Raw genomic sequence first — 14,659 nt, 5'->3', positions numbered from 1 at the left:
GCTGCATTAACAGAGGGATAGAATCAAGATCACGTGAAGTGTTAATACCACTTTACAATGCCTTGGTAAGGCCACACTTGGAATACTGCATCCAGTTTTGGTCACCGCGATGTAAAAAAGATGTTGAGACTCTAGAAAGAGTACAGAGAAGAGCAACAAAGATGATTAGGGGACTGGAGGCTAAAACATATAAGGAACGCCTGCTGGAATTGGGTATGTCTAGTTTAATGAAGAGAAGGACGAGGGGGGACATGATAGCAGTGTTCCAATAACTCAGGGGCTGCCACAAAGAAGAGGGAGTCAAGCTATTTTCCAAAGCACCTGAAGGCAGGACAAGAAGCAACGGGTGGAAACTAATCAAGGAGAGAAGCAACCTAGAACTAAGGAGAAACTTCCTGACAGAACAATTAACCAGTGGAACAACCTGCCTCCAGAAGCGGTGAATGCTCTAACACTGGAAGTTTTTAAGAAGAGACTGGACAGCCATTTGTCCAAAATGGTATAGGGTTTCCTGCCTGAGCAGTGGGTTGGACTAGATGACCTCCAAGATCCCTTTCAACTTTACTACTACTACTACTACTACTACTACTACTAATATTATTATTATTATTATTATTATTATTATTATTATTATTATTATTATTATTATTATACCCAAAGGCAGCTGGCTGACCTTGGGCCAGTCATGCTCTTGGGCTAGTTAAGCCCTAGAAAAAAGGCAACAGCAAACGACTTCCAAAATCTTGTCAAGTAAACTGCAGTGATTTGCCCAGGCAATCACCAGGAGTCAACAGTAACTTGAAAGCAAATAAACAAAAGAAAGACTATACAAGGAACCATAAATTAAGGAAGTAGCTAAACAATACATTAAGCCACAATCAAATAACAAAATGAATGAATCCAAATTACTGGTTTGTATGTGAATGCAACTAACCAAATTTAGTAGGTTCTGTGAATGCATCTTTTAAATATTTAATTAACATATATTTGAGAGTATATCCAGCCAGTGAGAAGTTTGGGGGGGAGTTATGACCTTAATGTGGCGTTATACTGCACATACAGTGTAGGCAACAATATCTTTGCTTACTATGTAGTTCCTAGATTTTTTGTAAATGGAAATCAGTATATCAGATATAACCTAAAAGCAAGTCGAACTCTGTGGGAATCGAGTATATAAATATAAATAAAGTCTTAAGGGTCAGGTTAAGATAAAACTGATTTGGATGATCCATTGATTACTTAACAACTGTAAATTGGGAGGGTATTAACCATACTTACTGCTGTTAATACACCTCAGTGAACTGAGTCTGCCTTCTCTTCACAAGAGAAATAACTCTAATTGTAACTATGCTTTACTTAACATAAAGCAATCCGCAGAAAATATGATATAGAAAAAAAAGTGTGCAGCAGGCAAATTGTGTTGCTTTAGGAACAGACTGGGGGAAAAAGTATTGTTGGGATTATAGCAAACATGGTTTAGATGCGTTAAATGTTAATATGATTAATTTATCAATATAATCTACTGATTTTTTTGTACTTGTATTCCTTCCCCAGGTGGTTAGTGGTAAAAGACTCTTTCTTATTGTACATGAAACCAGACAGTGGAGCTGTTTCTTTTGTCCTCCTGGTTGATAAAGAATTCAGCATAAAGATTGGCAAGAAGGACACAGAAACTAAATATGGGTTACGAATTGATAATCTTTCCAGGTAAGAAGTTCCTATAGTACCACATGGCTATCTCCCTCTGCAATTCTGATTCAGTGTGTTCCAAATTGCAAGTTTTCTGCTGCTTGCTATGGCAAATGGTGATTGTGTACAAGTGAAGAAGTGATAGAGCTGAATGTTTGGTCCTTCTCCAGGTCACTGATTTTGAAGTGCAACAGCTACAGACATGCTCTCTGGTGGGGCCAAGGAATAGAAGAATTCATTCAGAAAAATGGCAAGAACTTCCTCAGACATCACAGATTTGGTTCCTACGCAGCCATCCAGGAGAACACATTAGCCAAGTGGTAAGAGAAGATGTTCCACTGTTTAATAGTTGCTGATAGCACATGGTTGTAGGTATCTGTAGCAGTGCGCCTCAGCTTTAGCCACTGTTAAGATGTGTGGACTTCAACTCCCAGAATTCTCCCAGTCAATATTCTGGCTGGGGATTTCTGAATGCTGAAGTCCACACTTGTTAAAGTTGTCAGGGGTGAGAAAGACTAGTCTGTAGCAAGACAACATGTGTCAAGTAGGGCATCGCACCAATGATGCAATTACGTATTTGTATCATGGTATCTGTTCCAAATACGTAAGTCACATTGTTTGCAAGTTAATGTTATGATTCACATGTCATACTTTATGATAGATAGATAGATAGATAGATAGATAGATAGATAGATAGATAGATAGATAGATAGATAGATAGATAGATAGATGATAGATAGATAGACAGACAGACAGACAGACAGACAGACAGACAGACAGACAGACAGACAGACAGACAGACAGACAGACAGACGCACAGCCATATGCACGTGGATGGCTATGTTGGTGATGAATCACCTGTGGCAATTCTTCCCATAATGTAAGAAACAGGTTTTGGGGGAGGGGGGGAGCAGGGGCAGAAGTAGCAACCCTGAGATCTGTGCTCGTATCTAAGCCAGCAGCATTTCTGTGCTTGTTTAGCAACAGTTATCCAAGGGACAACTGTTCTCCTCAGGATGTTAATAAATGTGGATGAGTCATACTTAAATCTCCATATGATGATAAAGTCAAGAGTTTCAATGTAATTTTGTTTGTTCAAACAAAAGAAAAGAGAATTTTCTCTGCCTTTGCCCCCACTGTACGTAACCACTTGCCCTATGAGGTGAGGTTGGCCTCTGCATTCTGGCCTCTCTGCCAACTGGTATCAGAGGACTAGAGAGTAGCCATGCAATCCTGGGGGAGCCTAGTGACTTGAGGGTGCTCCCTCGCCATTTAACTTGTTTTTAACTTTGTTTTTTAAGTCTGTTTTCGACCCTGTGTTAACGGTATTTTTTATGGTTTTATAGTTTTATAGCCCAGAGTCACTTAGACAATGAGATGAGTGGTATCTAAATTTAATAACTAAAATAAATAAAAATAGCTATGAAGGTTGTGTTCTGATTGATATTGGAATATTGGTTACTAATTGACTTGTTTATCACCCCCCTGTTGAAAACATAAAAACTGCATCCGGTCTCCATTTAGCCCGGCAGCATTTTGTGTGGTCAACTGGGTGCAGCCACGAAACTCAAAAGTAGGTTCAAGGTCAATGGCCCTCTTCTATTTGTTGGTCTCCAGCAGGTGATGCTTAAATATATTTTACCTCTTCTACTGTCGCTCTTCAGCAATTGCTGCTTAAATAGCCTGACGGGATTCATTGATGGCATGTAGCCACCCAGCCCTATTTTCCCTGAATTGTACAAATCCCTTTTTAAAACACCAAAACTGCTGGTCGGTGTCGTGTTTAATGACAGCAATTTCCCCTGTATTACTATCTATGGAGAATGCAATCCTTCCTCTGCCTTTAAGTTTCTTTAGTATTTAGTTTCAGTGGATGACCCCAAGGTTTAAGACTGTGAAAGGAGAGAGAGAGAAAAAACTTTTCACATTTTCTACACCATGCATGGTTTCACATATCTCCATTATGTTTGTTTTCTACACACACATCTTTATAGCTCCGGGGGGGGGGGAACGTTCTACAGTTATTGCTACAATCTTTTCTGTAAAAAGTCCTACAATTATTGCTTCAATCTTTCCTGGCTATGAAGATGTTCTCGTCCACTAATCATTTTCATTTCTTTCATTTTTCTGCGTTTCCTCCTTTTCTGTGCTTCTTCCGATATTCAAAACAAAACAAAACAAAAGTACTGTCTTTTGCTTCCGGAATTCCAGTCCTGCGCCTATTTGTGTAATGTTGTCATTCCTTCTAGGTATGTAAATGCCAAGGGGTACTTTGAAGACGTAGCGAATGCCATGGAAGCTGCCAAGGAAGAGATTTTCATCACAGATTGGTGGTTAGTATTTAACTGACATGATCCGATTCCACCCTTCCTGCTCAGCCTCCTTCTAGCCTCTCAAGGTACTTTCTAGAATATTTAATTATAATGTGGCACTGTTAGGGTCCTTTCGCATGGAAACTTAACAGCAGGACCAGATGGTTTGGCAACGTCTTAGAGGAAGAGGCAGAGAATAAGAGAGGCTGTGCTGCAAAGGTCTTTTCAGGACACTTGGCTGAGGAAACAAAGACGAGCCAACTAAAACTTTTAATCTAACAGAAATTACTTTAATGTACTGACTCCTTTTCAGCTTGTCTCTTTTGCATGGGGGGAAAAAAATACAAATGGAAAGTCTCCTATTGGTGTTTCTTGAACGTTTAGCAAGTACAGATAGTCCTCGCCTTACAACATGGAATGAAACTATGGCTGAATCTGTATGTTCTGCTACGGAGGCTTCATGGTACAGATCTGATATAGGATCATACGGGTAGTCCTTGACTTACATCCATAATCGAGTGGTCATTAAGGAAACTCCGTGGTCATTCAAAGAACATGTTAACCAAACCCATAGTAACCAATGGATTTTTTTTTCTTTTTGCCACGAACAGGAAGTAAATGCTGGTTTCCAGCAAAAAATGGAAATCAGTTATGTGACAAGGGCACTACAAGCCCCTGTAACAGCAGACTACTTGCCAAGAACCCAAATGTGATCACATGACTGGGGGAGGTGACCGTTGGAATTTAAAACTGGATAGTAACTAGCTTTGTGGAGATCCGTCATAACTTCAAATGTCAAGGACTACCTGCATACAGTACATTCTCAGAAATAAAATAAGCATTTTTGACAATATAAAACCCACTTCTTAACCTTCTCTTGTACAGGTAGTCCTCAACTTATAACAGTTCATTTAGTGACCATTCAAAGTTACAATGGCACTGAAAAAAGTGACTTATGACCGTTTTTCAGAGTTCCAGCCTTTGTAGCATCCCCATGAACATGTGATCAAAATCCAGATGCTTGGCAACTGGTTCATACTTGCTGTGTCCCAAGGTTATGTGATCACTTTTTGCGACCTTCTGACAAGCAAAGTCAATGGGGAAGCCAGATTTAGTAACAACAGAGTTACTAAATTATCAACTGCAGTGATTCACGTAACAACTGAGGCAAGAAAGGTTGTAAAATGGGGCAGAACTCACTTAACAAATGTCTCACTTAACAACAGAAATTTTGGGCTCAGTTGTGGTCGTAAGTTGAGGACTACCTGTAAATTAAGGGACCTGAGGCACAAAAAGAGTGTTCAAATAATTGGAGGAGATTACAGGATTAGGAAAAGAGAGGTGAAGCAGTAGGGCAGTGATGGCCAACCTTTTAGAGACTGAGTGCACAAAAATCGCCTCGCTCCTGCCCCGCCCCGCCCTCCTGTCTGCAGAGCCACCCACCGCCTCCACGACCCCGCCACAGCAGATTGCCCAGGTGGCCCAGTAGCGTCATGGCCACGCCCTCTGACCACGCCCTCTGACCACGCCCTGCAGCATCATCTGCACGCAATGGGGCACGAGGGCGGAGTCTCGCTGCCTGGCTGCCATATCCTTGACTGCGCTGCTTTGCGCAGACTGCTCCAAGGGCGACTCTCCTCTGGGGGGGCTGCTGGTGAGGGGGCCATGGGGGGTGGGGCTGGGGCAATGCCGTGCGTGCACACAGAGAGGGCTCTGAGTGCCACCTCTGGCACGCGTGCCATAGGTTCGCCACCACTGCAGTAGGGAATAGAGTCATCTGGCCCCTCATTACCTTGTTCAACAACAAACAGCCACACTGCTTATAAACTGGATTCTGAGTTCAGCTGACTGTTTGGATCCAAGCCAAGTCCCATGTAAACATGAAGTTTTAAAGTCATACTTTTTGGTTTTCTTCACATATAAACAATGTGCACTCTAATCTTGCAATAAAAAGTGAAAGGTAATGCTGAGCTCCTGGTGACATCATGGATACGGTATGTCTTAATCAACAACAGTACGGAAATGATTTGCTATTGCCATTTTCTGGGAAATTTTTGTAGCTTTCAAGGCTAATCTTTAAGTCCTGGAATTTTTCGGTGGTTTCCTATCCCAGAACTGATTAAACCTAACCCTGCTCAGCTTCCACCTTCAGACAAAGAAAAGATAAGCTGGACTATATTACCGAATAAATGGAAACTGCAAAACTTGTTGTTGTATTGGCAGGTATCAAATTTGCCAAAGAGAACTGGAAAGTATTAGTGTATTTCAAAACGTAAGATCATAACTTTTGCTCTTCCTTTGATGACTTATTTTCCCCATCTGTATGGATGTTCTGAGCATCAAGGAAAGTTGTGGCCTATTTGTTGGGAGGTGGGAAATGTGAGTATAAAAAGATGACCCCGAAAGAGCTCTGGCATTTTGAAACGAGAGAGAAGGTGTGGGGGGGGGGGAAACTAGTGGCACTAGTCCAAAAATGTATATAATATAATTCAGATATTTTCCTCCCTAATATCTCATTCCCAATATTGGCTCTAGAATGGAAGGAAGGACCTTAGAGTGATTAAAGCAAGAATTGGGTTTAGGCCAGTGGTGGGATTCAAATATGTGAATAACCAGTTCTCTGTGTGGATGCCGCTTCCGGAAGTCCATTCTGGGCCTGGTCAACAAAAAATTAGCTACCGGTTTTTCCCATCATGCAGGCCAACTGTCGTTTGATGTGCTGCTTGTATTGTGACTTTGTAAACAACCTTGAGGGAGGATGATTATTTTTCCCTCTGGCTTTGAGAAAAAAAGAAAAAAGGAGAATAAAACAATTTCTATCTCCAAATTTAATTTGTTTGTATTTTTCCTTCCAAATATTTTTGAAAAAAATAATTTTAGAATGAGAAATAAAATATGTAAGACAAAGAGCCTCTAAAACCTAGGCAACAGAAATATTTTTCCACCCGGAATTGTTATATTCCCTATTGGGAGGATCAGCAACACTTGAAAATGACTGTCAGTTTTAAGGAGGCATTGCTGTTTTATATTGTAATAGAAAGAGATCAGGGTCTTCTTTGCTGGCAGACTCTTTCGCTTAATTGCATGGATTGGGGCATCTACTCATGTTCATTTCAGAAAGTGTAGTGAAGTGGACAACAGTTCCATCGAGAAAAGCTCACTAGTGTATTTTTCAACCAAACCTGTTTGCTTTTCTATCTTTTTTACAGGCTGAGCCCCGAAATATTTATGAAGCGGCCTGTGATGGAAGGGAATCGCTGGAGATTAGACTGCATTTTGAGGCGAAAAGCTGTAAGTGTGCAGTATTTTTCAAGCCTTACAAAACTGCAAAAGAGAATAGAGGTATCTCTCATTTTTCAGGCAGGGGCTCAAGATATGGCTGCATTCACGATGTACTAGCTGTGTTCACTCAACACTCTTAGCTAAGTCAGGTGAAGATGCAGTGGATAGCCTTTGCACACTACGCAAATATTGTGACTTGGGTGGATGCTACTGCAGATAATTGAATATGGTTAATCCAGTTATTGAGCTGCCCAACATGCTGGACCTTGAACTTACATTACGGCCTATGTTAATGCAGTATTCTAGGCTGTTTGGATGATGACTCACACTAGTATGCTAAGCTTGCTGGAAAAGCCAGAATCAGTCTGGTGATCAGTTAAAATAATTATGGCTTACATGGTAAATTCCAGATTTGTTTCCTTCTGTTCTTCTCTGCCAGTATCCAGATGGTATATCAAATGCCATAGAGGTTTCCCCCATGTTTTCGTAGGAGTATGTTGTCTGCTTATTGTGGCACATTTGTGTATTAATGGAGAAAATGTGGGTTAGCTTTTTCTGTGTATGTGTGTATATATACAGATAGACAGTCATACACATACATGGAGGGGAATATTGTATGTTTTAGCTTATCTTTGTGTTTGCACATTATGAACTCAGCATTTGCCTGAATAATAATCCCTTCCCTTCTTCCTTCCTTCCTTCTTCCCTCCCTCCCTCCCTCCCTCCCTTTCTCCCTTCCTTCCTTCCTTCCTTCCTTCCTTCCTTCCTTCCTTCCTTCCTTCCTTCCTTCCTTCCTTCCTTCCTTCCTGAGCTGTGCCAAGCTCCTATAAAACTGAAGTATTTATCTTTAGATGCATTTATACTACAGCCTCAGTGCTCATTGCTTAAACTTCATTACATTTCCTGGACTGATTTCGGAAGTAGAGGAGTTTGCTTCAGTGGGCTATTCTTTTTTAGGTCCATCTCCAGTGATGGGATTCAAATATGTGAACAACTGGTTCTCTGTGTGGATGCCACTTCCGGAAGTCCATTCTGGGCCTGGGCAACAAAAAATTAGTTACCGGTTCTGCCGAAGTGGTGCAAACTGGCTGAATCCCACCTCTGTCCATCTCCCTTTCACATGACCTCCTGTCTCATTTTCAATAACCTTCCTTAACCTCTGTGCCAAACCCCTGAATATTGTTAGGGATAGAAAATTCCTCCTTCCTAAACCTCTCCTTGATTGTAGGTGATTCCAGCAACACTGTTCAGTTTGCGAGCATTTTCCCATGTTCACTTTGAAGGCATCTGCACTCAAGAAACTCTGGAGAGAATTTAGGTCTAATGCTAGCTGCATCCTGTGTGATCATCTCTTTTGGCCTGTTCCAAGGAACATCAGTGACATGAGAAGAAATAGTATACATTGACTTTCTGGAGAGATGATCTCACAGTGTGATACCATATATTCTATTTGTCTGTGTTCAAAATGGATACTCATTAAATTGCTAATGGTAGGCATTGATCTTCTCCAAGAATATAGGTCTAATTAGGAGAGGGCTTAACATGTGCCTTGTTATTGAGCTTGAGGTGACTAATTACTTTAACGGAAGCTTTGTGTCGTCTTCATAAAATACTTTTGCCAATGTGGTCAAGGTATTTTTTTTTTAGTTCTTGTGAGTCAGAAAGAATTATTCCCTTTGTGTCAAGGGGATGATCCCATCCTAGACTATCACCTTGGGATGGCGATCAAATCCTTGATACACTTCTGGCAAACATAAAATAATTTTATTGTGGCAAAGGAAGAAAAGGTCACGTCACAATTGAAGTCCCTTGGGTTGCTCTGCTTCGAGATCTTAGATTTTAAACTGGGTGATATTTTTAGTTTTAATTTTGAATTTAGCAATTATTTTTTAACCATGGGCAGGTTGCTAAGTTTCATGGTTATTTTAGATTAGGATAATGTTTACCAGCATCAAAGGAACATAGAGCAGGAGCAGAGCTGTCTAGTGTTTTGGAATATTTAGTGAGCTCATCTGGAATTTTGACACCTCATCCTGGGCACACTCAGTAAATGCCTGCTGCAGGATGGATTGCTGGTCTGTTCACAAGACATGCATTTATCAAAAGAGAAACTTGTTCTCCCAGATACCTCCTTTACTTCTGAATGAAGATCCCTTATTTTTGCCTTTTCAAACTATCCAGAAATATCTCTTTCTTTTCCCATGTCTTTTCTTCAAGGAGGGCAAGAATCCTGCAGATAAAGGGTGCCAGCCACATATAGCATTTGTTATTGGGCATAGAATCTAAAATACTGGAATATCCATAATGAAAAAGGAGAAAAGGAAAGGACAGGAAAGGAAAGAAAGGGAAAGGGAGAAAGAAAGAGAGAGAGAGAAAGAAAGAAAGAAAGAAAGAAAGAAAGAAAGAAAGAAAGAAAGAAAGAAAGAAAGAAAGAAAGAAAGAGAAAGAAAGAAAGAAAGAAAGGAGAAAGAGAAAAAGAAAGATTCTCTTCTTGAAGATGTTGTTGAAGTTCTACGCTATGTGACTAACATCTGAAGTTATATAAATTGAAGGTTTCAGATTCTGGAACCTATTCATTTGTTAATGTCAGCTTTTTTCTTTATATTAGTCATCAATAGCACTTAAAAATACCTCAGTCAAAACATCTTCAAATTATAAAAGTTATTAGCCAGAAAACCATGTATGCAGAATAACATCTGGACACTGCAGCTTACCTATCCCGCTCAAGTATTCTCACTGCAAAATGAGAAATGAAGAATCCCTCTGGTAAGGAATTCCACATTAGAGGATCACCGCCAAAAAGATCCTTCTCTAGGAAGCAGCTTCTCCCAGTTCAAAAGATAGGAAGCCTGAAGTAGGCCTTCATGGATAGTTGAAGCAGATACAGAAGTCAAGCTGTGGCTCATAAAATCCAAATAGCAATAAGTAAAATGTGTATTTTGTTGCATTTAATGACTGTAGTCCATTTTCTTCCCATTTTTATTTGTTTGTTTTAAGAGTGGGCAAATCAAGAGGTTTTCAAGCCCCTTTGTTCAGCTGATTCACCAACTTTGCACAATGTGCTTACAGAAAATTGACCTCATGTGTGCTTGCCACTGTCAGGAAAGAAAAAATTGTAAATTGTAATTCAAACTGTGAAATAGATTGCCATATTTTTAATTCTGTCCAAAAAAAAAAAAGAATCTTGGCTCTACCCATAGATTTAGGCAATCCTACCTACTATGGGCCATTAGTAGCATCATTTTTCTTCTTAACATCCCTTCTTCTAACCCCTGACCCACAAAAGATTGCCCAGCTTGCTAATATAGCATAACCCCAACAAATAAACACTGGTCTAAAACAATCATGAATCTTTTAGTTGGTTCTGCATGCATCAAATATGACTGGTATTTTTTTCTTCTGACAGCAACAAGGAGTGAGAATCTTTGTGATGCTCTACAAAGAGGTAGAGCTTGCTTTGGGTATCAACAGTGAATATACCAAGAGGACTCTAATGCGCCTACATCCTAATATTAAGGTATTTGTATCCATTGTAACAATTACACTGTTTATTTATCTTCAGGAATAGCTGTTCCACATTGAGGCGGTGAGTTTCATAGAGTAATTGTTGCTCTATTCACAAAACAACTTCAAGATTGGCATGGGAAGAAGCAGTACTTTAGTGCTGTACTCAAAAACATGTTCTATTACGTTTACAAGGACATGTCCGAAAGATATACACAAAGTAGTTTCCATTCTGTCGTTTTGGCCTTGCCAGTAAATCAGTCCTGTTCATTCTTCTAGAGGAAATCACAAACTTTGGTTCAGTTTTATTATACTTATAGACCAGATCAAAAGAAATTCCAAGGATAAAATGTACTGAAATATACATAACACATGCTATTCCCAAATAAACAACGCTATATAGAACTGTGAAAATGTAATGTTGCCAGTTGTAATAAAGTAGAACTAAATAATCAGCTCATCTGAGAAAAAAGATATCTAAAACCTTCTTGTTGATACTTATTGAATACTAGAGATAGCAAAAGAGTACAAGTAGCCCCAAAGGTGCTTTTTAAAGGGCAACTGGATTTTTTGGGTGGGGGGTTCCTTGAAAACATTTCACTTTTCATCCAAGAAGGGAAACTCGTCTTCAAGGAAAAAACCAAGAAAGTCCAGTTGCTTTTTGAAAAAGTACCTTTGGGACAACCATGAACTAGATGACTGAGAATCTCCATAGGCAGTAGAGGTGATCCTTGATTTACAACCACAGCTGGAACTGGTATTTCCATTGCTAACCAAAGCATTGTTAAATGACTCCCACCCGATTTTACAACTTTGTTTTGTCATGGTTATTAAGTGAATTGCTGGAGTTGTTAAGTGAATCATGTAATCATTAAGTGAATATTTCCTCGTTGGAAGCCAGCTGGGGAGGTAGCAGATTAGGATCAGATGTTTCTGGGCTCCTGCAATTATCATAAATATGTGCTGGTTGAACACATGGCTGTGGGGATGCTGCAACTGTCGTTAGTGCAAGGACTAGTCGTAAGTCACTTTTTTCAGTGCTGCTGTAACTTCAGACAGTTGCTAAATGAATGGTTGTAAGTCAAGGGCTGCCTGTCTTTGGCTGCATTCAATGAGACGGTATCAAGATGATCAGACAGGTCAAAGATAAAATGAATCTGAATGACCAAGGCATTTATCTAGAAACAGAGATAACAACTCCAGACATAAATCAGGGACAATAAAATACAAAATGACTCAAAGTTGCTCCTTTTCCATGTGAGCATAGAACCTTGCTTCATTGTTGAGTGTCAAGAAGGTGTTAAACCTAGCCAAAGAGAAAAAGTCCTCCTAAATTTAGGAATGATTACATAATTGGGGCAGCATGCTGGTTGAATGCGATGGAGAAAAACCTACTCAAAAAGGGAATCTTACATATTTATTTACCTGTATGGAATTTCTGATCATCTAAGGTTTCTACCTTAGATTAAAATCTTCATCTATAACTCCATTGATTTTAAGGTCAGTGTTTCCTTTCCAGGTAATGAGGCACCCTGATCATGTGTCATCTACTGTTTATTTATGGGCCCACCATGAAAAGCTGGTGATCATTGACCAATCCGTAGCTTTTGTTGGTGGCATAGATTTGGCGTATGGCAGATGGGATGACAATGAGCACCGACTGACAGATGTGGGCAGTGTGAAACGTATGACAGCAGCCAAATCTGAGTCTTCAGTGAATCTTTCTGTAAGTATGATTTCTACAGTCTGAGAAGAGCACACATTGGGAAGAGCACACATTGGTGAGGTGGGACTACACAAATCAGGGAAGCAACTTCTGAGATTGGTACTACCTTCAGCTTGTTCAGGAAACGTCAATATCAAACCTGTTCCTAGAAACCAGGAGATTGTGAGTTCTAGTCTTGCCTCATGCATGAAAGCTGGCTGGGTGACTTTGGACCAATCACCAGGAGACTGTGAGTTCTAGTCCTGCCTTAACCATGAAAGCCAGCTGGCTGACCTTGGGCTAGTCAATCTTCGTCAACCCAACCTACCTCACAGGGTTGTATTGTGGGGAAAATAGGAGGAGAAAAATGTGTTGGATATAATTGCTGCCTTGAGTTATTTGTAAAAATAATGAAGGTGGGATAGAAATAAATATTTGATTGAATTAAAGATCAAGACTTAAAAAGTAAAATGAAGGAATATAAAGTGAGTTTATTTGATCACAGTTAAAATAAGATTTTCTTGTTTGGCAATGTTCTGGAACCCTTTAAGGACATTTTGCTTACTCTAGGATTAATGTTTTATGAGTTTGCTTATAGGTAAAGGATGGAATATGGAATGAAGAGATGTTTATTTAACCTTATAGGGGGCAAAGAGTTGCTAAATTTGTTTTTATTTGTTTAGAATTCATTTTTCTTTATTCCTTTTTATTTTTCCCAGCACTTCCTATTCTTTCCTCCCATTACGTTTTCTTTCTCTATGTTGAGCTTTTATTACTTTTTAATACAATTAAAATTCTTAATAAAAGTTATATTTTTTAAAAAGCAAATATATGTATCAATGTACACATTCCAAGATAACTTTGTCTAGATAAAATCATATTCACAAATATCTCATATATCTGCAGGGTTGTCTTTTATAACCTTTCTGTCAGGTTCCAGAGAACTCTGACTTAGGAAACAACAAGGAATGTATGACTCTAACATTTTTTTATTTATGGTCCTTTCCTACCCTGATTTAAACTGATAAGATGCCACAAAGAAAAGGCAAAGGAACACAGGGTGACTTCTATCAGATTTTGATTCTGATTTTGATTTCGCTCACTTTGTTAAAGCGTGTGCTTTTTCTTAAAGAGATTCTAAAGTTAATTTACTAATATCCCCATCCAAAATTAAATTGTACAGGTGTCTTGCACTTTACTGATCTCCAAATCCTCTGAACTCAGTGTGTGTAAAATAAATACATACAATATTGTATAGGTCAGTTTCCCTTCCTTTTAAATTGTCTCTTTCAGAAAACCAACAAGAAATTGAGAAAGTAATTCTCCTACCTTGTTTCAGATTGACATTTAGACAGCTGCTCGGGTCAGTGGAGGTGCCTGGCAATTGGTTTAAGATTTCTAGCAGGCTCAGCTAATGGGAAGTCATTTTATAAAGGGCTGTATCTATCAAATAAGATTTCCTGCATCCAGTTTCTGGTGCCTTTTAACCTGCACTGCTAACACTGTTTCCCCTGCTAACAAGCCAATTTAATGTGGATTGCAGACACCCTGTGATGCTGTAGAAACCGAATATTTACCTACCTTCAGTTTCTATCTGAATATCTTTTGCAGGATCAGTTGGGACACCCCAGGTCTTATTTGTTTATTGTTATTTATTTATTTTATAATTTGAATTCTTTATTGCCCAAGTGTGATTGGACATACAAAGAATTTGTCTCTGGTGCATAAGCTCTCACTGTACATACAAGCAACAAATGATAAATCATGATCATAATCCTAAAATACAATCATCATAAATCATAAGATATAACACTCAGTGATAGTCGTAGGATACTCAATAAAAGCAGTCAACATAAATCATAAGACACAGACAACAAAGTCATAAGATGCTAAAAGAATAGGTAATAGGAAAGATGAGAAGGATAATACAGCCCTACTACGTGGTTTGACATCCTAGCATCAACCCTATCAATCCTAGCATCAAAGTCCTTAGTCTAGACAACTTTTTTTCAGATCACATTAGCTGGTATATTTCTTAAGAGTATCAAGGGTTTAGTCAATGTTAGATTGAGAAGGCTAGGAGTTGCAATCTTGCCAGAATTGGAGAATGCCAGTTTCTTCTTTCCTTTCATTGGTGGACACACATGTATGAAACCATTTTTCCATA

General features: G+C 39.2%; 1 protein-coding gene across 1 annotated transcript in view; it reads left to right on the top strand.

Annotated features, from left to right (window-relative positions):
- The window catches only part of PLD1 (phospholipase D1), a 120,838-nt gene that overhangs the window by 70,847 nt on the left and 35,332 nt on the right, over window positions 1–14,659 (top strand). Inside the window, exons 10-15 of the mRNA XM_015814930.1 lie at window positions 1,555–1,707; window positions 1,860–2,009; window positions 3,939–4,022; window positions 7,211–7,292; window positions 10,690–10,800; window positions 12,307–12,531. Of these exons, the coding sequence (XP_015670416.1) occupies window positions 1,555–1,707; window positions 1,860–2,009; window positions 3,939–4,022; window positions 7,211–7,292; window positions 10,690–10,800; window positions 12,307–12,531 (805 nt within the window). The remainder of the gene's footprint in view (window positions 1–1,554; window positions 1,708–1,859; window positions 2,010–3,938; window positions 4,023–7,210; window positions 7,293–10,689; window positions 10,801–12,306; window positions 12,532–14,659) is intronic.

This window comes from Protobothrops mucrosquamatus, unplaced genomic scaffold, assembly GCF_001527695.2.
Source record: "Protobothrops mucrosquamatus isolate PMUCROS unplaced genomic scaffold, P.Mucros_1.0 scaffold298, whole genome shotgun sequence".
Lineage (NCBI taxonomy): Eukaryota > Metazoa > Chordata > Lepidosauria > Squamata > Viperidae > Protobothrops > Protobothrops mucrosquamatus.
Note: the sequence above shows the minus strand (reverse complement) of the source record. Positions and strands in the feature narration are given on the sequence as shown.